The 26,543-nt window shown below is 43.9% G+C and overlaps 1 protein-coding gene across 1 annotated transcript in view; it reads left to right on the forward strand.

Annotated features, from left to right (window-relative positions):
* dnah7 (dynein, axonemal, heavy chain 7) overlaps window positions 1-26,543 on the forward strand; it is a 230,777-nt gene that overhangs the window by 123,465 nt on the left and 80,769 nt on the right. The window contains exons 41-51 of the mRNA XM_021596897.3: window positions 1,985-2,443; window positions 2,530-2,697; window positions 3,042-3,287; window positions 9,222-9,451; window positions 11,429-11,759; window positions 12,251-12,597; window positions 12,805-12,985; window positions 17,722-17,907; window positions 18,795-18,958; window positions 22,490-22,644; window positions 24,491-24,681. Of these exons, the coding sequence (XP_021452572.3) occupies window positions 1,985-2,443; window positions 2,530-2,697; window positions 3,042-3,287; window positions 9,222-9,451; window positions 11,429-11,759; window positions 12,251-12,597; window positions 12,805-12,985; window positions 17,722-17,907; window positions 18,795-18,958; window positions 22,490-22,644; window positions 24,491-24,681 (2,658 nt within the window). The remainder of the gene's footprint in view (window positions 1-1,984; window positions 2,444-2,529; window positions 2,698-3,041; window positions 3,288-9,221; window positions 9,452-11,428; window positions 11,760-12,250; window positions 12,598-12,804; window positions 12,986-17,721; window positions 17,908-18,794; window positions 18,959-22,489; window positions 22,645-24,490; window positions 24,682-26,543) is intronic.

Genomic DNA, 26,543 nt, shown 5'->3' on the forward strand with positions numbered 1-26,543 from the left:
GAAGTCAAAAATCTATCCTACTTGTCCGAAGATCAAGTGGCGTTAAAAAGGTTATTGTCAAGCCCTTACTCACCGGCCAGTTTATTAGGTACACCCATCTAGTACCGGGTCGGACCCCCCTTTGCCTCCAGAACAGCCTGAATTATTTGTGGCATTTTACAAGGTGTCGGAAACTTCCACAGGGATGTTGGTCTAAGCTGATGCGGTGGCATCATGTAGTTGCTGCAGATTGGACGGCGGGAACATTCATGCTGCGAATAGCCCGTTCCATCTCATCCCAAATACTGAATGCTCTATTGGATTGAGGTCTGGGGACTGTGCAGGCCTCTCAAGTAAACTGAACTCGCTGTTGTATTCCAGGCAATGTTTTTCCACTCCGCAATTGTCCAGTGTTGTTGATCGCGTGCTCACTGGGGCCACTTCTTCTTGTTTTTAGCTGATGGGAGTGGAACCCGGTGTGGTCATCTGCTGCATTCATCCATCGGTGACCAGGATCGAAGAGTTGTCCGCTGACTGGATGTTTTTTTGTTTGTCTCACCATCTTCGGTGAACCCTAGACAATGTCGTGGGTGAAAATCCCAGGACGGTGGCGATTTCTGAGATACTGGATCTGGCTCGCCTGGCACCGACGATCATACTACGATCAAAGACACTTAGGTCACTTGTTTTGCCCATTCTGACGTTCAATTGAACAGTAACTTAATAAACTGTCCCATGAGTCTATTTTCTCAAGGTTCTAACAAATCATGACGTGTAAATTGTAATAATATTCAGGGGCCCGTTGCACCAGTTGGTCTTAAGTGGGTCGTAACTCTATTTCCAGCGTAAAATGTGCTCTACTCCGGGCCAAAAACGATACCTGTTGCTCCCACCTGGGTGTAAGCCCTTCTATGAGCTACGCATGGACGTAGATTCTATGCCTACTAGGGAGCAGGTGTAGGGTGTTAAATTGGGACTGTCTTTTTCATGATATGCACAGAAAATAATAGAAATCTATATTTTTTCAGGATGTGAGTCTACATTTCACAACCTCTTTTTGAGTTGCCTATGCGCGAGTCAATAGCAACATAATACACTTGATGTAAATGCTACATTATAGCATGCTAAATATGTCTGATCAGATATTAGCAAACTAATAGATGAGCTGCCACCTCCACCTATTTGCCCAGCCAGAGCTCAATTAACCAAATATACAGATACAAGTCAAGGCTTTAAGTCAGGATATAGCCTAGCCTACTACGTGAGTGAAGAGCTAAATAATCCACCTGTTATACTTGGCTAGTGTAGGCTACATAATATGGCTAGTGTAGGCTAAAAATCTTATTACACTGTTAGATGAGAAAACTAGACTAAATATTATCATCATGAACACTCACTTCAATTTGGCTAACATTTTCCCAGCCTAATTGTAACCAAATATCCAAATGGAGATTCTGTGAAATCAAAAATCTGACGCTTATCTCAAAGCAGTGCAATAACGCTGTCCCAATCATTACGGTGCTGAAATTATAGTGACCACATTGATTAAACGGTTGGATGACTTTGGGAGTTTCAGTAAGCAACAATATGGTCAATGCCTTCAATGGCATTAGCCTACTTAATTACAATATTTTTGTAAGTTAGTGATATAAATTTCCACAGTAATTATTGATTGATCCAGCCAGTTGTGGTTAAGAAAACGTGCATGCATAGTGGCGGGCTTTGCGAAGTGATGGGACATGCCTCGCAAAGTTTCGAACTGCTACTAGGATGGTAACAGCCTTGTAATGTGCAGTGCCTAGCAACCATCATTATGAAGCTTCAAATCTCATGACATAGCTATGCCAGCATTGCTTTCTTCAAACTTAGCTATGACTAGTCATATTTTTGGTTGGTGCAACAGGTGTAAATTATGATCCCAAAGTTTTTTATGCCCAACTGGTGCAACCGGTCCTAGGTGTTCAATTCTCATGCTGACAAATTGCTACTTCATTCACTCTCACAGGTCCAGAGGGTGTACTACGACCGTCTAGTGCACGACTCAGACCGGGCCTGGATGGTGGGCTACCTCCAGGAGGTGTCCCAGTCCTTCCTCAAAGAGGACTTCCACCAGCTCTTCCAGCACCTAGACCAGGACCAGGACGGGTGCGTGACGGAGGATGACCTCCGCAGCCTCATGTTCTGCGACTTCCACGACCCCAAGGGCGAGGACCGTAACTACCGCGAGGTGAACAACCTGGACCAGCTGCGGCAGGTGGTTGAGTCGCACCTGGATGAGTACAACAACGTCAGCAAGGCGCCCATGAACCTGGTGCTCTTCCGCTTCGCCATCGAGCATGTGTGCCGTATCTCGCGCGTGCTCAAGCAGCCGCGCGGCCATGCCTTGCTGGTGGGGGTGGGCGGGAGTGGGAGACAGTCTGTTACCAGGTTGGCCGCCCACATGGCAGAGGCGGAGCTCTTCCAGGTGGAGAAACTTTTTTTTCATTAACAATTGTATTTTGTATAAAATTACAAACTCTCAATAACAGTCACAATATACTTTTTGAACAGGTGGAGATTGCAAAGAGCTACGGCATGACGGAGTGGCGTGACGACCTCAAGCTGATCATGCGCAAGTCCACGCAGGGCGACACGCACGGTGTCTTCCTCTTCACTGACACACAGATCAAGATGGAGTCCTTCCTGGAGGACGTCAGCAACCTGCTCAACACTGGAGAGGTGATGGATGGACGGACAGACAGACAGACACTTTTCTTTATCCCTTATATAGAAATTCATGGTCACAGACACAACAACAGAGACAAAGACACAGACTAGTCGTATACATTTTGTGATTTCTGTAATTTGCCTTTCTTGAACTTTTCTTTAATCATGTTAATATTGCATGAATTAATGAATGGTTTGCATGAACATTCGAGATACACACCCATATCTCAATTTACGAAATACATAAATGCAAACATTTAGGTGGTTTAAAATGTTTTATAATAATCCCCCAAAAAATGGCTACAGTGTCATGAAAAAATCCTAATTTCCTTCCTTTTCCCCCTTCCTCACGCCAGGTACCCAACCTGTTTGCGACTGACGAGAAAGCAGAGATCTGCGAGCGCATGCGTGTGCTTGATCGTCAAAGGGAGCGCGACAAGCAGACGGATGGCAGCCCGCTATCGCTCTTCAACATGTTCCTGGAGCGCTGCCGCTCGCAGCTGCACGTGGTGCTGGCCATGAGCCCTATTGGAGACACCTTCCGGAGCCGCCTGAGACGCTTCCCTGCCCTCATCAACTGTTGCACCATCGACTGGTTCCAGGTAATATACACTACATGACCAAAAGTATGTTGTTACCTGCTCATCGAACATCTCATTACAAAATCATGGGCATTAATATGGAGTTGGTCCACCATTTGCTGCTATTCTTCTGGGAAGGCTTTCTTCTGAGAAGGCTTTCCAATAGATATTGGAACATTGCTGCATGCTTGCTTCCATTCAGCCTCAAGACCATTAGTGAGGTCGGCACTGATATTGGGCGATTAGGCCTGGCTCTCAGTCAACGTTCCAATTCATCCCAAAGGTGTTCAATGGGGCTGAGGTCAGGGCTCTGTGCAGCCCAGTCTAGTTCTTCCACACCTTTCTCGACAAATCATTTCTGTATGGACCTCGCTTTGTGCACAGGGGCATTGTCATACTGAAACAGGAAAGGTCCTTCCCCAAATTGTTGCCACAAATTTGGAAGCACATAATCGTCTAGAATGTAATTGTATGCTGTATCTTTAATATTTCCTGGATCCTGGAGGAGTTAAACCGGGTGAACCCCCCAGGGTTCGGCTGGGAATGCTACGTAGTCTCATGGACCTGCTTCCCTATTCCCCAGCTGAGTGCTGTTGCCAGGCACGAGGTGGGAAGGATGGTCTCGGGGTCCGAGGGTGTAGACGCAGGGCTATAGCGGCGTGACAGAGCTTCCGGCTTGATATTCTTGGATCCCAATCAGTAGGAGAGGGAGAAGTTAAACCGGGTGAAAAGCAGGACCTACCTAGCTTGCGGTACGAAGATATTCCAGGTTCTTGTGATCCGTCCACACAATGAACAGATGTTCCGTCCCTTCCAAGCAGTGTCTCCACTCCTCCAACGCCATCTTCACTGCGAGAAGCTCACTATTCCCCACATCGTAATTCCTCTCCGTGGCATTGAGGCGATGGGAGAAGAAGGCGCAGGGATGTAACTGTGCGGAGATATTCCAGGTTCTTGTGATCCGTCCACACAATGTACGGATGTTCCGTCCCCTCCAAGCAGTGTCTCCACTCCTCCAACGGCATCTTCACCACGAGAAGCTCACAATTCCCCACATCGTAATTCCTCTCCGTGGCATTGAGGCGATGGGAGAAGGCGCAGGGTTGTAACTTGAGGTCCACGGTGGAACGCTGGGACAGGACAGCCCCCACTCCGACATCCAAAGCATTGGCCTCCACCACAAACTGATGGGACGGGTCAGGATGAATCAATATGGGAGCAGTGGTGAAGCGGTGCTTGAGGTGCCGGAACGCCCGGTCAGCAGCTGGTGACTACGTGAATGGAATCTTGGGAGAGCTGAGTGCAGACAGGGGGGAAGCCAGGATGCTTTAACCTTGGATAAAGCGGCAATAAAAGTAGGCAAATCCCAGGAAACGTTGCAGCTGCACTCTGGACGTAGGCTGGGGCCAATTCACCACCGAACGAAGACGAACCGGTTCAACATGTTGCCAGGGCCTGGAACGCAGCTGGGGCGTTGGTAAGGCCAACTGGCATGGCCAGGTATTCGTTGTGACCGCTGGCCGTGTTAAAGGCAGTCTTCCACTTGTCCCCTTCTTGCATCAGCTCCAGGTGGTAGGCATTCCGCAGGCCCGACTTGGAGAAAATGGTGCCCCCCCGGAGCGTCTCGAAGGCTGAGGCGGTAGCGGGTAGCGGTCATTGAGGCCCTGGTAGTTGATGCACGGGCGCAGGGTTTTGCTTTTCTTCTCCACAAAGAAGAACCCTGCCCTGCAGGGGTAGCAGAAGGACAAATACACCCTGCAGCTAGGGAGTCCTCGTTGTAGGTCTCCATAGCCTTGGTCCCCAGACCTGACAGAGAGTACTGTCGTCCCTGGGGTGGTGTGGTGCCTGGGAGAAGATCCAGCAGTCATAGGGTCGGTGTGGAGGAAGTGGCCCAGGCCTTACTGAAAACATCCCGGAGGTCCTGATACTCCTCAGGAATGGCGAAGAGGTCCGGGGCAACTTCTGAGCCCACAGGAAGATGACCCGGGGCAGGTTGCGCTGACTTCTGACAATGGCCGTGGCAGAACGGGCTGCAGCTCATGATGGCACCAGCAGTCCAGTCTATGATTGGATTGTGTCGCTGGAGCCAAGAATATTCCAGTACCATGGGAACCTGAGGAGATTGGATTGCCTCGCTGTGGTTCCCTGACACTCGTAGGCTGATTGGAGTGGTATTTGGGTGACCCAGGCTATAGAGCGGCCGTCCAGCTCTCTCTAATGTCCATGGGAATGGAAAGGGAATGAGTGGGGATGCCCAGCTCAGACGCCAGGGTAATGTCCAAAAAACTGTCATCGGTCCCAGAGTCGATGAGTATCCAGAGAGATTTTGACGGGTTCCCCCACAGCAGAATTGTATGGAAAGGGGTATGAGTAAAGGTGGGAGGAAAAGTTATCGCCCCTACCGGTGAGCCTGGTCTTTTAGTGGACAGAGGACACGAAATGACCAGTAGTCCTGCAATACAGACAACTCTTCGTGTGAAGCCGGTGTAGACGTTCGGCTGGGGACAGCCCAGCTCTGCTTAGTTGCATCGGCTTGGGAAGAGGTGAATCGGCAGACTTTGGAGACTTTCGGGGGAACTCGGGTAGCCTCGGGTCCTCTCAGCCATGGAAACATCGGAGACTTCCGGGATGCATAGGAGGCGAGGTGGAATCTTTCCTACATTTCTGTAGCCTCCAGTCGATCCGGATGGTCAAGGCAATGAGCGAGTTGAGATCCGTTGGTAGTTCCCGGGCTGCTAGCTCGTCATTCACTTCCTCCGGTAATCCGTGCAAGAACTTTCACAAAGCTGGAGTATCCTCCGGGCAGTCTCTCTCCCGGACAGTGGAGAATCAAAAATCTTCTTCACCTCTGTGTGGGAACAACAGTTGGCCGTATGCTTCAGTCTGGAGGAGTTCGCACATGGCTGTAGTGTAGGCGAGAGCCCTCCCGGGCCTCAGCGTGATCAGGTACGCTATCTTTGAGCGGTTCGAGGGGAAGGAGGAGGGCTGCAGCTCGATGATGAGAGAACACTGCGCGAGAAACGCCCGACAGGTTCCCGACTCTCCAGCAAAGTGTTCCAGGGGAGGTAAGTAGGGTTCTCAGGAAACCGGTATGACCGGGAAGGCCGCGCTGCTAACAGCCAGGTTACTGAAGGGATTGGAGGTTACCGTCATGGTAGTCTGCCTGACAGACAACCCACAGAATTGCTCCAGAAATGTGTTCAAAGCGTGGTCATGCCGTTCGGCCATGGTCTAGAACCCTTCGATAAGACCATGTAGCAACTCCTCGTGCCTTCCAATGGTGGCTTCTTCGGAGGAGACGCGTTGCGGAGCTGGCCATTGTCTGCTGTGTCCGTCATGGCCAGTTCGTACTGTCAAGTTTCAGGAGAAGACCCAGAACGAGCAGTATGTCTGGTGGCATTGTCATGCTGGAGGGTCATGTCAGGATGAGCCTGCTGGAAGGGTACAACATGAGGGAGGAGGATGTCTTCCCTGTAACGTGTTGAGATTGACTGCAATGACAACAAGCTCAGTCCAATGATGCTGTGACACACTGCCCCAGACCATGACGGACCCTCCACCTCCAAATCAATCCCGTTCCAGAGTACAGGCCTCGGTTTAACGATCATTCCTTTGACGATAAACGTGAATCCGACTATGACCCCTGGTGAGTCAAATCCCCGACTTGTCAGTGAAGAACACTTTTTGCCGGTCCTGTTTGGCCTAGCAACGGTGGTTTTGTGCCCATAGGCGACGTTGCAGGTGATGTCTGGTGAGGACCTGCATTACAACAGGCCTACAAGCCCTCAGTCCATCCTCTCTCAGCCTATTGTGGACAGTCTGAGCACTGATGGAGGGATTGTGCGTTCCTTGTGTAACTTGGGCAGTTGTTGTTGCTATCCTGTACCTGTTCCGCAGGTGTGATGTTTGGATGTACAGATCCTGTGCCGGTGTTCACACGTGGTCTGCCACTTGGAGGACGATCAGCTGTCCGTCCTGTCTCCCTGTAGCGCTGCATTAGGCATCTCACAGTACGGACATTGCAATTTATTTCCCTGGCCACATCTGCAGTCCTCATGCCTCCTTGCAGCATGCCTAAGGCACGTTCACACAGATGAGCAGGGTGGTGTTTTTCAGAGTCAGTAGAAAGGCCTGTTTCGTGTCCTATGGTTTCATAAATTTGACCTTAATTGCCAACACCTCGTTCCGCTAGCGGAACCCCTCGCCAACAGCCAATGAAATTGCAGGGCGCCAAATTCAATCAACAGAAATCTCATAATTCTAATTTCTCAAACAAACAAGTATTAGACACCATTTTAAAGATAAAATTATCCTTAAGCCAACCACAGTGTCCGATTTTAAAAATAAAACTACTTTTTGGCGAAAGCAGAACATACCATTATGTTAGGTCAGCAACTAGTCACAGAAAGCATACAGCGATTTTCCAACCAATGAGAGGAGTCACAAAAAGCAGAAATAGAGAGAAACTTAATCACTAATCTTTGATATTCTTCATCAGATGACAACATGTTACACAATACATGTATGTTTTGTTCGATCAAATTCATATTTATATCCAAAAACCTCAGTTTACATTTGGCTTTGCCTCCAGAACATCCCGTGAATTTGCACAGAGCCACATATATTTATAGAAATACTCATAATAAACATTGATAAAAGATACAAGTGTTATTCACAGATTTAAAGATATACTTCTCCTTAATGCAACCGCTGTGTCAGATAAAAAAAAAAACATGCAATAATCTGAGTACGGCGCTCAGAGACCAACACATCACCAAAAGATATCCGCCATGTTGGAGTCAACATAAATCAGAAATAGCATTATAAATATTCACTTACCTTTGATCTTCATCAGAATGCACTCCCAGGAATCCCAGTTCCACACTAAATGTTTGATTTGTTCTTTAAAGTCCATAATTTATGTCCAAATAACTCCTTTTGGTTTGCGCGTTCAGTACACAATCTAAACTCACGACGCGCGAGCAGGTCCAGGCAAAAGTTCAGATGAAAAGTCATAATACAGTCCGTAGAAACATATTCAAACAAAGTATAGAATCAATCTTTAGGATGTTTTTAATTGTTTATGGTTCATTGAACAAGCATGGGAAACAGTGTTTAAAGCCTTTACAATGAACATCTGTGAAGTTATTTAGATTTTTACTATCTTTGAAAGACAGGGTCCTGAAAAAGGGACGTTTCTTTTTTTGCTGGGTTTATATGATTAACAGTCCTAGAATATATCCACGATAAATGTCTCTATTTTCCCCATCCCCTTCTCCGTCTCTGTGTAATAAGCCGTCATAGCTTGTCAGTCCACTGGAGACTTTTGTCTCATGTAAGTGTGTATGTGTATACTCTGTTATTATTTAGTTACTTATTTAATAAATACTTAGTAAATGAATAATTAAATCAATTTGTGTGGTACTGAATGATAAGCAAAGGTTGGGGTTCTTGCAGATCCAAGAGGGTTACGACTGTTCAGATTGAGACTGATATGAGGTAATGATTAATAAGTGACTGTTATCGATATATAACTTATTTTACAGAGTTTAATTTGGGAGTTGGTAACTCGTTAAAAAATGTCTTCCGTGGTACCCAAATTACTAATGAGTTAATTGTTACATGATTATTTTAATTGGGTAACAATTAAACATAGTTATTTTGATTTGTTTAACACTTTTTTTTGCTTACTACATGATTCCATATGTGTTATTTCATAGTTTTGTTGTCTTCACTATTATTTTACAATGTAAAAAATAAAGAAAAACCCTGGATTGAGTAGGTGTGTCCAAACTCTTGACTGGTACTGTATATAATTATGGAACTCAGTCAGGCTTTTCATTTACTCTGATCTAGGATCAGCTTCCCCTCCCCAATCCTAACCTTGCAAAACTAATGCAATATCAGCTTCTCTAGGGGCAACTTCACCCTATACCCTCTCCTCTCTCCTCCCAGAGCTGGCCGGAGGACGCGCTGCAGGCGGTGGCCTCACGGTTCCTGGAGGACATCGAGATGACAGACGAGTCACGGATGGGCTGCATTAACATGTGCAAGAGCTTCCACACATCCACCATCGAGCTGTCGGCCTGTTTCCTGTCCGAGCTGCAGCGCCATAACTATGTCACGCCCACCTCCTACCTGGAGCTCATCTCCACCTTCAAGGCACTGTTGGAAAAGAAGAGAGCGTAAGAAACAGTCAAAACAAGAAGGCTGTTTCTCAATCCACAAGGACGCTTCCCTTTGAGGCAGGTAGCCAACAGGCAGCTGCCTTTGGATTGAGAAACAGTCGACATCTTTTCCCCCCAAATACAGTGCCTTGCGAAAGTATTCGGCCCCCTTGAACTTTGCGACCTTTTGCCACATTTCAGGCTTCAAACATAAAGATATAAAAGTGTATTTTTTTGTGAAGAATCAACAACAAGTGGGACACAATCATGAAGTGGAACGACATTTATTGGATATTTCAAACTTTTTTAACAAATCAAAAACTGAAAAATTGTCCGTGCAAAATTATTCAGCCCCCTTAAGTTAATACTTTGTAGCGCCACCTTTTGCTGCGATTACAGCTGTAAGTCGCTTGGGGTATGTTTCTATCAGTTTTGCACATCGAGAGACTGACATTTTTTCCCATTCCTCCTTGCAAAACAGCTCGAGCTCAGTTAGGTTGGATGGAGAGCATTTGTGAACAGCAGTTTTCAGTTCTTTCCACAGATTCTCGATTGGATTCAGGTCTGGACTTTGGCTTGGCCATTCTAACACCTGGATATGTTTATTTTTGAACCATTCCATTGTAGATTTTGCTTTAAGTTTTGGATCATTGTCTTGTTGGAAGACAAATCTCCGTCCCAGTCTCAGGTCTTTTGCAGACTCCATCAGGTTTTCTTCCAGAATGGTCCTGTATTTGGCTCCATCCATCTTCCCATCAATTTTAACCATCTTCCCTGTCCCTGCTGAAGAAAAGCAGGCCCAAACCATGATGCTGCCACCACCATGTCTGACAGTGGGGATGGTGTGTTCAGCTGTGTTGCTTTTACGCCAAACATAACGTTTTGCATTGTTGCCAAAAAGTTCCATTTTGGTTTCATCTGACCAGAGCACCTTCTTCCACATGTTTGGTGTGTCTCCCAGGTGGCTTGTGGCAAACTTTAAACAACACTTTTTATGGATATCTTTAAGAAATGGCTTTCTTCTTGCCACTCTTCCATAAAGGCCAGATTTGTGCAATATACGACTGATTGTTGTCCTATGGACAGAGTCTCCCACCTCAGCTGTAGATCTCTGCAGTTCATCCAGAGTGATCATGGGCCTCTTGGCTGCATCTCTAATCAGTCTTCTCCTTGTATGAGCTGAAAGTTTAGAGGGACGGCCAGGTCTTGGTAGATTTGCAGTGGTCTGATACGGCCTCCATTTCAATATTATCGCTTGCACAGTGCTCCTTGGGATGTTTAAAGCTTGGGAAATATTTTTGTATCCAAATCCGGCTTTAAACTTCTTCACAACAGTATCTCGTACCTGCCTGGTGTGTTCCTTGTTCTTCATGATGCTCTCTGCGCTTTTAACGGACCTCTGAGACTATCACAGTGCAGGTGCATTTATACGGAGACTTGATTACACACAGGTGGATTGTATTTATCATCATTAGTCATTTAGGTCAACATTGGATCATTCAGAGATCCTCACTGAACTTCTGGAGAGACTTTGCTGCACTGAAAGTAAAGGGGCTGAATAATTTTGCACGCCCAATTTTTCAGTTTTTGATTTGTTAAAAAAGTTTGAAATATCCAATAAATGTCGTTCCACTTCATGATTGTGTCCCACTTGTTGTTGATTCTTCACAAAAAAATACAGTTTTATATCTTTATGTTTGAAGCCTGAAATGTGGCAAAAGGTCGCAAAGTTCAAGGGGGCCGAATACTTTCGCAAGGCACTGTATGTGGCTTTTACATTCATTTATAGCCTGGTCTCTGATCTATTTGGGTTGTGTAGCCAACACCTGTGGTTGTTGGCAAGAGAGCACTAAACAGATCTTAGTCAATGTTAGTAATTTTTAATATAGATGCAAGAAATGTTGATATTATGCCAGTGGTTATGAATATATTACTATATTACCCATTAAACTGACATTATTAAGCTGAAACACCCAACACTCTCTGCATCCACAGAGAAGTAATGAAGCTGAAGCGCCGCTATGAAGTGGGCTTGGAGAAGTTGGAGTCTGCAGCCGCCCAGGTAGCCACCATGCAGGTGGAACTGGAGGCCCTGCAGCCGCAGCTGCGTGTGGCCAGCAAGGAGGTGGATGAGATGATGGTGGTGATTGAGCACGAGTCGGTGGAGGTTGCCAAGACGGAGAAGGTGGTGAAGGTGGATGAGGCGGTGGCCAACGAACAGGCCATGGCGGCCAAGGCCATCAAGGACGAGTGCGACGCCGACCTGGCCATCGCCATGCCCATCCTGGAGTCAGCCTTGTCCGCTCTGGACACACTAACCAACCAGGTTTGAAAACGATTGGGAGATTGGACTATAAAGTCAATGTAAAGCAATCTCCAATGGACTTGTCTTCTGCTTTATCCCAATCCCTCTCAGAATTCAGCCTTTGCCCACCCCCCTTCCATAATAATGCAGGATATTTTTCCAATTGCCATTTAACTATATTCAGTATATTTCTTCTTCTTTGTATATAAATGTTAGGCCCAATCAATGATAGCTTGTCTCCAGATATGTTTGTGGTTCAGCCAATTTATCTCTGTTGTATTCATTCTTTGTCAAGCCAGTCAGAAGAGTTTGCTAAAGCATATAGAGATCTGGGATGCAGCTAAGTCAATGTATAACTTTATATAAAGATGATGCTGAATGGACCAAATCCTAACCTGAGAATCATGTGCATAGCCTAAATCTCTCATAAACATTAAAAGCACCCAAAAATGTGCACATGCACAAACAAATTTCAGCCCTAGGTGACTGTGATTGTTTGCCCCTTTGTCTAGGACATCACAGTGGTCAAGTCCATGAAGAGCCCTCCACCGGCGGTCAAGCTGGTGATGGAGGCCATCTGCATCTTGAAGGGCCTGAAGCCGGACCGCATCCCTGACCCATCGGGCTCCGGCAAGAAGGTGGAGGACTTCTGGGGCCCGGCCAAGAAGCTCCTTGGAGACATGAAGTTTCTTCAGAGCCTTCACGAGTATGACAAGGAAAACATCCCACCCCACCTCATCGCCATTATCCGCAAACAGTACATCACCAACCCAGACTTTGTCCCAGAGAAGATCCGTACCGCCTCCACGGCCGCCGAGGGGCTGTGCAAGTGGGTGCGCGCCATGGAATCCTACGACAAGTGAGTAACGTGTAGAGCTGTGTAAGAAGAATTGCGATCACATTGAATAGTACAGTACACTATAGTCTATTCTTGAATCTCACAAGGATACTGAGTTGTTTTATTGAAGTAAATTGAAATAAGCCTTGGTGGTTATTATTAGAAAATGTTAAGTTAGATTTCCTGAATGGAACCCCAACCTATATATTCTCTCCTCCTCTCGCTCAGAGTGGCCAAAGTGGTGGCCCCTAAGAAGGAGAAGCTAGCTCAGGCCGAGGGGGAGCTGAAGGTGGCCATGGAGAGCCTGCGTAAAAAACAGGCTGCCCTCAAAGAGGTCCAGGACAAACTGGCAAAGCTGCAGCAGACACTGGAGGCCAACAAGAACAAGAAGGCTGAACTAGAGAATCAGGTCAGTGGGGTTAGGCGCATATTACGGAGACGAACCATCATCTCCTTCAATACACCAGCCAGCTCTGGTTAGCAGCTATCCACTTTCTTTCAAATATGTACATAATGGTTTAAGAACACAATATAAATGTAGCAGTATTTGTTGTAGTATTACATCCATTAATCTAATGGAATATATAGTTGAAGTCGGAGGTTTACATACACTTAGGTTGGAGTCATTAAAACTCGGTTTTCAACCACTCCACAAATTTCTTGTAAACAAACTATAGTTTTGGCAAGTCGGTTAGGACATCTACTTTGTGTATGACACAAGTCATTTTTCCAACAATTGCTTACAGACAGATTATTTCACTTATAATTCACTATTTTACAATTCCAGTGGGTCAGACACTAAGTTGACTGTGCCTTTAAACAGCTTGGAAAATTCCAGAAAATGATGTCATGGCTTTAGAAGCTTCTGATAGGCTTATTGACATAATTTGAGTCAATTGGAGGTGTACCTGTGGATGTATTTCAAGGCCTACCTTCAAACTCAGTGCCTCTTTGCTTGATATCATGGGAAAATCTAAAGAAATCAGCCAAGACCTCAGAAAAAAAATTGTAGACCTCCGCAAGTCTGGTTCATCTTCGCAAGCAATTTCCAAACACCTGAAGGTACCACGTTCATCTGTGCAAACAATACTACGCAAGTATATACACCATGGGACCACGCAGCCGTCATTCTGCTCACGAAGGAGACGCGTTCTGTCTCCTAGAGATGAACGTACTTTAGTGTGAAAAGTGCAAATCAATCCCAGAAAAACAGCATAGGACCTTGTGAAGATGCTGGAGGAAACGGGTACAAAAATGTTATATCCACTGTAAAACAAGTCCTATATCAACATAACCCGAAAGGCCGCTCAGCCACTGCTCCAAAACCGCCATAAAATAGCCAGACTACGGTTTGCAACTGCACATGGGGACAAAGATCATACTTTTTGGAGAAATGTCCTCTGGTCTAATAAAACAAAAATAGAACTGTTTGGCCATAATGACCATCGTTATATTTGGAGGAAAAAGGGGGAGGCTTGCAAGCCGAAGAACACCATCCCAACCATGAAGCACGGGGGTGGCAGCATCATGTTGTGGGGGTGCTTTGCTGCAGGAGGGACTGGTGCACTTCACAAAATAAATGCCATCATGAGTAAAGAAAATGATGTGGATATATTGAAGCAACATCTCAAGGCATCAGTCTGGAAGTTAAAAATGGGTCTTCCAAATAGACAAAGACCCCAAGCATATTTCCAAAGTTGTTGCAAAATGGCTTAAGGACAACAAAGTCAAGGTTTTGGAGTGGCCATCACAAAGCCCTGACCTCAATCCTCTAGAACATTTGTGGGCAGAACTGAAAAAGCATGTGCGAGCAAGGAGGCCTACAAACCTAGCTCAGTCATTCCAGCGTTTTTCTTTATTTTTACTATTTTTTACATTGGACATTCTACATCTACAGCGAAATAGCCAAAAAAGTGTTAAACAAATAAAAATATGTTTTATAATAGCCACCCTTGAGGTAGGCACCTCATATTGTTAGATTACTTGTTAGATATTACTGCACGGTCAGAACTAGAAGCACAAGCATTTCAGTACATTCGCATTAACATCTGCTAACCATGTGTATGTGACCAATAAGATTTGATTTGATTTAATTTGAGTCACCTTGGAGATAGCCCTGTACAGAAGATGGGCATATTTGGTAAAATACCAAGTCCATTTTTTGGCAAGAACAGCTCAAATAAGCAAAGAGAAACAACAGTCCATCATTACTTTAAGACATGAAGGCCAGTCAATGCAGAACATTTCAAGAACTTTGAAAGTTTGTTCAAGTTCAGTTGCAAAAACCATCAAGCGCAATGATGAAACTGGCTCTCATGAGGACTGCCAAAGGAAAGGAAGACCCAGAGTTACCTCTGCTGCAGAGGATACGTTCATTAGAGTTACCAGCCTCAGAAATGGCAGCCCAAATAAATGCTTCACAATGTTCAAGTAACACATATCTCAACATCAACCATTCAGAGGAGACTGCATGAATCAGGCCTTCATGGTTGAATTGTTGCAACAACAAAAAACACTACTAAAGGACACAAATGAGAAGAAGACACTTGCTTGGGTCAAGAAACATGAGAAATGGATATTAGACCGGTGGAAATCTGTCCTTTGGTCTGCTGAGTCCAAATTTAAGATTTTTGGTTCCAACCACTGTGTCTTTGTGAGACGCAGAATAGGTGAATGTATGATCTCTTCCCACCGTGAAGCATGGAGTAGGTGGTGTGATGGTGCTTTGCTGGTGACACTGTCGGTGATACGCCATCCCATCTGGTTTGTGCCTAGTGGGACTATCATTTGTTTTTCAAAAGGACAATGACCCAACACACCTCAGGGCTGTGTAGGGGCTATTTGACCAAGAAGAAGAGCGATGGAGTGCTGCAACAGATGACCTGGCCTCCTCAATCACCCAACCTCAACCCAAATATGATGGTTTGGGATGAGTTGGACCGCAGTGTGAAGGAAAAACAGCCAACAAGTGCTCAGCATATGTGGGAACTCTTTCAAGACTTTTTTGAAACCATTCCAGTTGAAGCTGGTTGGAGAATGCCAAGAGTGTGCAAAGCTGTCATCAAGGCAACTTTGAAGAATCTAAAATATATTTTGTTTTTTGTTTTTTGGGTTGTTACATGATTCCATATGTACAATGTAGAAAATAGTAAAACAAAGTAGGTGTATCCAAACTTGTAATATTTTTTTACACTTTTTCCTCCCCAATTTTGTGATATCCAATTGGTACAACAGTCTTGTCTCCTCAAAGCAACTCCCGTGCGAACTCAGGAGAGGCGATCGTCAAGAGCCGTGCCTCCTCCGAAACACAACCTAACCAAGCCTCACTGCTTCTTGACACAATGCATACTTAACCCGGAAGCCAACCGTACCACTGTGTCGGAGGAAACACCGTACACATGGCGATGTTGTCAGTGTGCACTACGCTCAGCCCGCCACAGGAGTCGCTAGTGCGCGATGGGACAAGGACATCACTGCCGGCCAAACCCTCCCTTAACCCAGGCGATGCTTGGCCAATTGTGAGGGCTGCCCCATGGGTCTCCCTGTCAGGCCGGCCTCGACAGAGCCTGGACTCGAACCCAGAATCTCTAGTGGCACAGCTAGCACTGCGATGCAGTGCCTTAGACCACCACGCCACTCGGCAGGCCAGTATCCAAACTTTTGACTGGTACTGTATATATCTATATAATATTTTGGTAGTTTACACACTGCTCGCTTAACCCGGAAGCCAGCCACACCAGTGTGTTGGAGGAAACACCATACAGCTGGCGACCGAAGTCAGCATGCATGCGCCTGGCCCGCCACATGGAGTCGCTAGAGCGCGGCGGGAGAAGGACATCCCGGGCCAGCCAAGCCCTAGCTTAACCCGGACGATGCTAGGCCAATAGTGCGCTGCCTCATGGGTCTCCTGGTCGTAGGCGGCTGCGACACAGCCTGGAATCGAACCCGGGTCTGTAGTGAAACCTCAAGCACTGCGATGCAGTGCATTAGACTGCTGTGTCACTCAGGAGGCCCCTGAATTGTTTTAAAGTGTCATTTTCAAATGAGTTCTATAGCTCTCTTCCTGTTGGCACTTGCTTAACACGATTTGTGGTAGCTCGACTTATTGGCAGAATTTTTGGCAATAATTTATCCCGATTTTAACATTTGCTTAAGAGCTTATACAGTGCATTTGGAAAGTATTCAGATCCCTTGGCTTTTTCCACATTTTGTTGCTTACAGCCTTATTTCAATATGGATTCAATTAAAGCAATTCCTCATCCATCTACACACAATTCCCCATAATGACAAAGCGAAAAAACGGTTTATAGTTTTTGTATTTTTGTAATTACATAAGTATTTAGACCCTTTGCTATGAGTCTCTAAATGTAGCTCAAGTGCATCCTGTTTCCATTGATCATCCTTCAAATGTTATTACATCTTGGTTGGAGTCCACCTGTGGTAAATTCAATTGACTGGACATGATTTGGAAAGGTGCACACACACCTGTCTATATAAGGTCCCACAGTTAACAGTGCATGTCAGAGCAGAAACCAAGCCATGAGGTCAAAGGAATTGTCCGTAGAGCTCCGAGACAGGATTGTGTCTAGGCACAGATTTGGGGAAAGGTACCTCTTGAACACCAAAAGACCAACAATCATATAGGGGCTATCCCAGGCGATCAGAGTAGATGCAAGTACTCTAATATAGTTGTATCTATTTTCATTTAAACTTTCTCAACATGAAAAGTAACCATACTAAGCTAAAACGGGAGAATTAAATAGCCATCAATCGACAATAATATCTGTTCTATTTAAGATTGAACTGTTATTTTTCAAATCTCTTCCAAAAGTAACTCCTATGAACAAATGTTTGGAATGATACTAAGTGTCATTGTTGAGTGTCCTTATTAAGTAAATTGTTGGTAAAGCCTGCCTTCAATCATTCATTCAAAACAAGTTGATAATTGCATTTTTATGGTGTAGTAGCCTCTGCTTTAAACAGGGCCATGTTCATGTTCAGTACAGATGAAACGAGACGTTTTGAAACAGTGAAGGTTCTACCCAAACTATTTCAAAACGTTTTCCCATTTAGTGACTACTGAACGCGACACGGACGGGTAATGTTACAAATCCTCAGCCCTGTCCTTCCCTTCTCGACCTCTAGGTGAAATTGTGCAGCAAGAAGCTGGAGAGAGCTGAGCAGCTGATTGGTGGGCTGGGTGGCGAGAAGACTCGCTGGAGCGAGACAGCCTTTAACCTTGGGGACCTCTACACCAACCTGACAGGGGACATCCTCATTTCGTCAGCCATCGTAGCCTACCTGGGGGCATTCACCTCCAGCTATAGACAGGTAGGTACACAGTGGTGGTACACAGAAGCATCATGAAAGACTGGTCCACACACAAATATACAGGCTCAGAATATACATACTGGTTAAAGTAGGTAAATACAAGGTAGAGACATACAAAGGATATCCTCTTTCATGACATTATCCAGTCAATACAGGAATTGAAAATAATTCCTGGAGAGAAATTCCATGTTCTTTTCAACTGCCAGGATATTAAATAGAATTGACTCCAACAATGAAATACAATGATGTAAAGGGTGATATTGGATCCCCGGTGCCAATGTGCAACAGGTCGTACTTGGACATAGAGTTACAGTGACATACAGGTAAAAACTCAGACATAAATGGATATAAAGATGCGTATATGAACATGCTGCCACATAGAGGGACATAAAGAAATACAGTATACAGCACAGGTAGATACTGTACGAATTAAAAAAGGTACATACAGGGACATAGAATCAGTTTGCATGTCAGTGAGCACTTGAGAGAGTGTTTATGTCTATGTGCATGTTTGCCTGTGTGTGTTTTGATGCAGTTGGCCTCAGTCAACACTAAGAGCTTTGATGTGACAAAGACGAGAGGACGCCAGATAGTTTCAATATTTAACTTGTATGCTTTTCTATGATGCTCAAAAGGAACTGCATTAAAGAGTCTCCCTCAAAATACGTTATTATTGCTACCCTCGCATCCTCTCACACAAGTATTTTTAACAACAAACACGAGCCGTCATGAAAAATAGATGACACTGATCAAAACATTGTTGCGATTGTGGGAAATGTTTGTGATTAAAAAAAAAAAATTCATGAGCCTGAGATATTAAATTATTACTTTTTGATCTATGCTCGTGGGATGGTGTGCTCCCATGTCTATTTGTATGTGCATTCCAGGCTCAGACCGAGGAGTGGATGGAGCTGTGTAAGAGCAGAGACATCCCGTGCTCCAGCAATATGTCCCTGATGAACTCGCTGGGCGAGCCAGTCAAGATCCGCAGTTGGACCATCGCCGGGCTGCCATCAGACAGCTTTTCTGTAGACAATGGCATCATCATCTCGTAAGTCCACAACCTAAACGAACATATTACCTCAGCCACCACTTAGAGTACTTTTAGCAACCCCCTCTGGTGATACATGGCAGCCATTGTATGCCAACAGCCTTGCTCAATAGCACATTGACAGATTTTTCATCTAGTTGCCTCGGGGATTCGAACCAGCAACCTTTCAGTTACTGGCCCAACGCTCTTAACCACTAGGTTACGTTTAGGTTACGTTTCAATCCCACTCACCATGTTATTTTACCTAATGCAAGAACCATAGGAAGTCTCTCCTGCTGACTGCCTAGGTAGAGCCACACTCGGGGCTCGCAACTAACTTTTTTCCCTACCGTCCCGAAGTACAATTTCAGCATCCAAAACTTAACTTGAACCGTCCCAAACAAAGATTTGCACTAAAATTACACCAACAAAATACAAAAAAAACGGATGAGCGTGCTTTGCGTGTTTCTATAACTATAAATCTATTACTAGTCAAATGTAATGTGGTTTATTGTTTCATTAAATTTTTTGTGACCTGAGTCTTTTAACCAAAATATTACAGATGAGACAGACATTTTCACCTTCCCCTTTAAGGGTGGGAGGTTACCATGGTAATGCGACTTCAGTCATGTTTGTGCCTGTGAGATTGAGAGTCTGACTAGTATCATAGTATCGTAGTATTGTTTCTCTTCCCTAGCAGTTGGAACTCAAACATTGACAAACAACCTAGCTTGTGAACAAAAATATGTAAATAGCTAAGGAACACAAGGACAAAGTCTCAGTTCCGTAGCCTTCCGTTTCAGCTCTTCATGCTAGGGTAGCCTAGTGGTTAGAGCGGTGGACTAGTAACCGGAAGGTTACAAGTTCAAACCCCCGAGCTGACAAGGTACAAATCTGTCGTTCTGCCCCTGAACAGGCAGTTAACCCACTGTTCCTAGGCCGTCATTGAAAATAAGAATTTGTTCTTAACTGACTTGCCTAGTTAAATAAAGGTAAAATAAAAACTACATGTGAGCACGCACAGCCCCAAGCCAAGCAGTGTTGCAGCGCGAGTCTGAAATACTTTGCACTTTTTACAGTGTGCATTTGGTGCAGGTCAGGGAGACAACCATATTCTCTTGAATACCATAGTAGCTAGCCATAGCCTACAGAAAATGCAAATGCCACAGCAACTTCCGACACACGAACATTGGAATGATATTCTGATATTATACATTATACATTTCCATAACCTAAATAATTACATATGCAATGCCTAGCCAGCAATATCATTGTTTGAAACCTGGACACTTGCTTTTAATAGCCTACAGCCAAAATCTGACCATAGACAAAAAGCTAAGATTTCCTGGTACTGTATGCCACTGAAACCAGCATTTATTCTGTCCAAAGGCAGTAAGGCAAAATCCTATTGTTGCATCTTCAGATATTCCTTCTTTCTAAGCCTATACCATTAGGCTGAATATCAGTCTCTGTCGTATTATAAGAAACGCTGGCATCAGATGTGCGTTTGAGAATGGTGTTCTCCAGTAATAGCATTTTGGAACATTCACGCATATGGCCGAGACGAGTGAACACATTGCTGCGCTTGTAATGTGAATTATTCATAGTTTATCAACTTTTAGGCTACAGTTGAAGTCGGAAGTTTACATACACCTTAGCCAAATACGTTTAAACTCAGTTTTTCACAATTACAGAAATTTATTCTAGTAAAAAATCCCTGTCTTAGGTCAGTTAAGATGACCACTTTATTTTAAGAATGTGAAATGTCAGAATAATCGTAGAGAATTATTTATTTCAGCTTTTATATCTTTCATCAAGTTCCCAGTGGGTCAGAAGTTTACATACACTCAATTAGTATTTGGTAGCATTCCCTTCAAATTGTTTAAATTGGGTCAAATGTTTCGGGTAGCCTTCCACAAGCTTCACACAATAAGTTGGGTGAATTTTGGCCCAGTCCTCCTGACATAGCTGCTGTAACTGAGTCAGGTTTTTAGGCCTCCTTGCTCTCACACGCTTTTTCAGTTATGTCCACATTGTCTATAGGATTTAGGTCAGGACTTTGTGATGGCCACTCCAATACCTTGACTTTGTTGTCCTTAAGCCATTTTGTCACAACTTTAGAAGTATGCTTGGGGTCAATGTCCATTTGGAAAACCCATTTGCGACCAAGCTTTAACTTCCTGACTGATGTCTTGAAATATTGCTTCAATATATCCACATCATTTTCCTTCTTCATGATTTTGTGAAGTGCACCAGTCTCTCCTGCAACAAAGCACCCCCACAACATGATCCTGCCACCCCCGTGCTTCAAGGTTGGGATGGTGTTCTTTGGCTTGCAAGCCTCCCCTTTTTTTCTCCAAACATAACAATGGTCATTATGGCCAAACAGTTCTATTTTTGTTTCATCAGACCAGAGGATATTTCTCCAAAAAGTACAATCTTTGTCCCCATGTGCAGTTGCAAACCGTAGTCTTTTCAAACTGTAGCTTTTTTATGGCGGTTTTGGAGCAGTGGCTTCTTCCTTGCTGAGCGGCCATTCAGGTTATGTCGATATAGGACAGGTTTTACTGTGGATATAGATACTTCTGTACCTGTTTCCTCCAGCATCTTCACAAGGTCTTTTGCTGTTGTTCTTGGATTGATTTGCACTTTTCACACCAAAGTACGTTCATCTCTAGGAGACAGAACACGTCTCCTTCCTGAGCGGTATGACGGCTGCGTGGTCCCATGGTGTTGAAACTTGCGTACTATTGTTTGTACAGATGAACGTGGTACCTTCAGGCGTTTGAAAACTGCTCCCAAGGATGAAACAGACTTGTGGAGGTCTACCATTTTGTTTCTGAGGTCTTGGCTGATTTATTTAGATTTCCCATGATGTCAAGCAAAGAGCCACTGAGTTTGAAGGTAGGCCTTGAATACATCCACAGGTACACCTCCAATTGACTCAAATGATGTCAATTAGCCTATCAGAAGCTTCTAAAACCATGACATAATGTCCGGAATTTTCCATGCTGTTTAAGGCATAGTCAACTTAGTGTATGTAAACGTCTGACCCACTGGAATTGTGATACAGTCAATTAAATATGAAATATTCTGTCTGTAAACAATTGTTGGAAATATGACTTGTGTCATACACAAAGTAGATGTCCTAACCGACTTGCCAAACTATACTTTGTTATAGTTTGTTAAAAATAAATTTGTGTTATAGTTTGTTAAAAATAAATTTGTGGAGTGGTTGGAAAATTTGTTTTTAATGACGTAAATGTTGTGATCTGTTTCAACCTTGTCTTTGTGTTTAAACATTTTTTTATCGAACCACTGTTATATATTTTTCTGGCTTATCGTCCCTCATCTGTCCCAACATCTGTTTTGAACAATCCCATGCATAATTTTTATCGTCCCCAGAATGACGGGACTCCTTTAATTTTGAGCCCTGGCCACACTGTCCTTCCAGTGTGAGTGTGTGTGTGCCTGCGTGTGTGTGTCATGTATCAATTGTGCCTTACTGTTCTCTTTGTGTGTGTGGGTGTGTTTGTGTGTGTGTGTGTACAGCAATGCCCGAAGGTGGCCCCTGATGATCGACCCCCAGGGCCAGGCAAACAAGTGGGTAAAGAACATGGAGAAGGCCAACTGTCTGCACATCATCAAACTGAGCGACGGAGACTTTGTGCGCACCCTGGAGAACTGCATCCAGTTTGGCACACCAGGTGAACTCCCATAGCCTAGAATCCAAACTATATTGTGAAGTGGACCTATGGTTAAACTGAGCACATGAGTTTGGATGCCAGACTAAAACTACTAGCCTCTGGTTGGTGCAGTACTCCTAGTCACCTGAAGGGGTCTCCCTTCACCACAATAACAGATACAGATGTGAATCTGTATTCAGGATCAGAGAACACAGAAATGTGATGTCAAATCAAATAAAATCAAATATATTTGTCACATACACATGGTTAGCAGATGTTAATGCGAGTGTAGCGAAATGCTTGTGCTTCTAGTTCCGACAATGCAGTAATAACCAACGAGTAATCTATTCTGTTCTTCTATTCTTAAGGGCGAGAGTTTTAATGATACTTACAGTTTTAGATACATTTACATCTACACCACCAGGACCCTTGGGATGGAGTAAACACAGTCTACTGCATAGAAATAGATTACATTTATATGTGCTACTGTACATAACAAATTAGATGTGTGTTCAACTGTTGGTTGAACCCTTGGTTAAATCCATGTCTCTTTGCGGGAAGAGGGAAGCTGACTATCATCTTTGTGGGTAGATGGACGCAATCCATCTACGTCCCTTAAGGACCTTGAGTTTTAGCCCTGGGGTGGATTTCCACCGCCATCGTATAGACTTGACTGTTGTGCCCTCAGTATTTATTAGTTTTACAAAACTGCGTAGAAAATGTAACCCTTGCAAGAATAACCATATGTGCTTTTAAAAAAATGCTAATATTCTTAAATATTGTTTTTTAAATTGGGGTGGATGTGTATACCACATCAAATGTCATTCTTTCCTCTTACTTTTTATAATGATTCATGTGTTTTTTCATCTGTTTGATTCAATTGTTCACAATAACAAACAAACATGCTTTTACCAATCTGGTAGCTCTTGTAGCGGCATAGGCTGTGAGAGCGATACAAAGCATAAATATAAAAACAAAGCCCAACTCGGGTTATCTGTCAAGTCAATATGTACTTGCAGACAACAGGAACAGCATTTACAAGTGCTGTGTCCTTGTATTTGGTATTGATATTTGTTGGTATTTTATTTGGATCCCCATTAGCTGTTGCAAAAGCAGCAGCTACTCTTCCTGGGGTCCACACAAAACATGAAACATGACATAATACAGAACTTTAATAGATAAGAATGGCTCGAGGACAAAACTACATCAATTTAAAAAACACACGTAGCCTACATATCAATTCAAAGGGTACAAATAGGACAAATAGTCTAGAGAGAAACAGAACTGTGTGTTATGTTTGCCTCCTGTTTGCTCCCCCGGTATATTGCTTTTCATATATGTATTTCACTGTAAATGCCCATTCTATATCTCTCTATTCAACTCATTATTATTATTATTATGAGAAAATGCATTTTGTCTCTTAATCACATCCACGATAGCCTATCCAAAGGCAAAGTGCAGAAAACAAATAGGCATCCCCAGTGGAATCATGAAGACATAGGAACAAAAGTTTCTGTTTGACATAACTAATGACTAGTAATTGTCTGCTAGGAAGCGTAGTACCATGGTCCTTGAGGGTCCTATAATGTAGTGTCACAGAGCTAACCAGAGGATGTTGGAAGGAGGGGTCAAAGTTGCCTATTCTTAGTATGTTATTTCAGGGGTATCAGCTCAAAGCAGATGTATTAAAGAGTGGTCTATAATTTGCCAAGTGTGGTCTAACCTTAAAGTGTGGTCAACTAAAAGTTGCAAACACAACACTCTTCCCAGAGGGTAAAATTGGTATGTTTTTACATATTTTGTTCTAATCAGTTTTGCACTCATTTATCTGCTCAGTATTTTTTAACAAAGCCCTGTTGTTTCTCAGTGCTCCTGGAGAACATTGGTGAGGAGCTGGATGCCATTCTGGAGCCCCTGCTGCTGAAGCAGACCTTCAAGCAGGGCGGTGCCATCTGCATCCGCCTGGGAGACTCCACTATCGAGTATGCCCCGGACTTCCGTTTCTACATCACCACCAAGCTCCGCAACCCCCACTACCTGCCCGAAACTTCTGTTAAGGTTAGACTACCATAGAACGCACACACACACACACACATACGCACAACACACACAGAGAGGAGGGAGGAACATATGCACACTCACACACACGCAAACACTCACACACACACAAACTGATTTGTAACATGCCTCCGTTATACTTTATTGTTGAAGTTGGATGCATTGCAAAATAATTCTTAATTACAGATGCTGTCAAATGTAGAGTACTGGCACCCTAGCACAATTCAGTATTTCTTATAAAATAAGTTAATATAATAAAACATGTTTGGTGTTCACACGTATTTGTTTGATTTTCAACTGCACAGGACCCCAAAAAAACATTCAAAACTGAAATGTTATGTTTTCATTCAACAATTTTTTAAAAGAGGAAACAGATCATTCTGCTCTCCATTGTAAAATGCAACTGTATTTGATAATATTTGTAAAACAATGAAATACAACACAAGTTTTGTATTTTTGTGAATAAGTTTTTTTATTCACAGTTTTGTGAATAAGTAACAGCCGTAGATGACATCTCTGTTTATAATTTATGATCACTGTACTGGATTTGAGCAATTACAGAAAAGCATGTACACACATGGCTAAGATAACCAATTTAGGCCATTGCGTTTGAAGGAAACTAGCATTCGAGCTTCATAGGGGTTGAACTTCCAAGGCTTCATTTCAAAGCGAGGCCTCGCTAACACTTCTACCTCCTTAGAACGACGACACCTTTTGCAGCACAAGACTTCTGCATAGACTCTGTTCTTCCCCATGTGTGACTTTACAGTATGTGTGTTTCTATCCATAGCCGAGCAGCACATGTGCCTGAGGCAGGTGTAAGTTTCTTCTAATGAGCCTTTACTGCTCATTCACGCTTCCCGGAGCTCACTGGCATGCAGATGCACAATCTTTTGCTGTCTGTGCTAAGTGAAGTGAAAATGATACAATGCAGAATTATAGGGGAGTCTGGCTATACCTTTCTCCTCCCCATGTAGTCTTTAGAAACTGTATCTGCTCCATACAAAATGGCTGAGCATCGTCGTAGCATTGAAGCATAGTCTATGATTATAATAGGCCTCTTATTTTAAAATGAAAATTGTAACATTCAGACTTTGAAATTATGTTCTACACATCAAATATGGTACTGCTCTTAGAACAAAACTGTGCACCAGATCCACTCTACTTAATAATTGCAGTGCTTTTCAGACAGAGTTTCAGACAGCTGCTGCGAAAGTATGATATCTCTCTCAAAGAGGGAAGGGAGTGAAGATTACAGCGAGTTACTTACTGCAGTTTCAGGGTCACAGCACTTGAGCAAAGATGCATTTACCCCCCAAAACACATCAGCCAATCACTCAATATTGTCCCGTTTAACAAAGCAACACCAATACAAGCAAGTGAGTGTGTGTGTGTCCTCGGGCAGGCCCCCAGAAAAAGCAGTTTTCAGAAAATGCACATATAAAGTGAATTGCATTAGGGAGAAAAAAAGGCATTACCAAGGTTCGCATTTCAAGCATCTATTTGCAGGGCCACCCGCCTGTTTTTATAGGCCCCCATTAAATAGATTCAGCTCGTTTTTTACGAGCACACTTTTTCCTGACAGCCTACAGTACACTCTCATGATAGGCTCTCATTCTTCCCATCAAGCCATATCTGAAGCACAATACCTCTAATCGGAGCAGGCCCAGCTCCGGCGCCAGAACTGATACGTTCGATGGGCCTTTGTTTTCCATAAGCAGGCATGTTTTTTCACGGGAACTCCACATGTGTGTATGCGCTTGCGTGCCATAGGCAGCTTGTGAGTTTCAAGTTGGGGAAGCTTTCAATTATCCTACCATTACTACCAATCTGCATGCCAGTTTCATTTCAATAATAACATT

This window comes from Oncorhynchus mykiss, chromosome 3 (genome assembly GCF_057628025.1).
Source record: "Oncorhynchus mykiss isolate SJ-2025 chromosome 3, ASM5762802v1, whole genome shotgun sequence".
In the NCBI taxonomy this organism is placed as follows: Eukaryota; Metazoa; Chordata; class Actinopteri; order Salmoniformes; family Salmonidae; genus Oncorhynchus; species Oncorhynchus mykiss.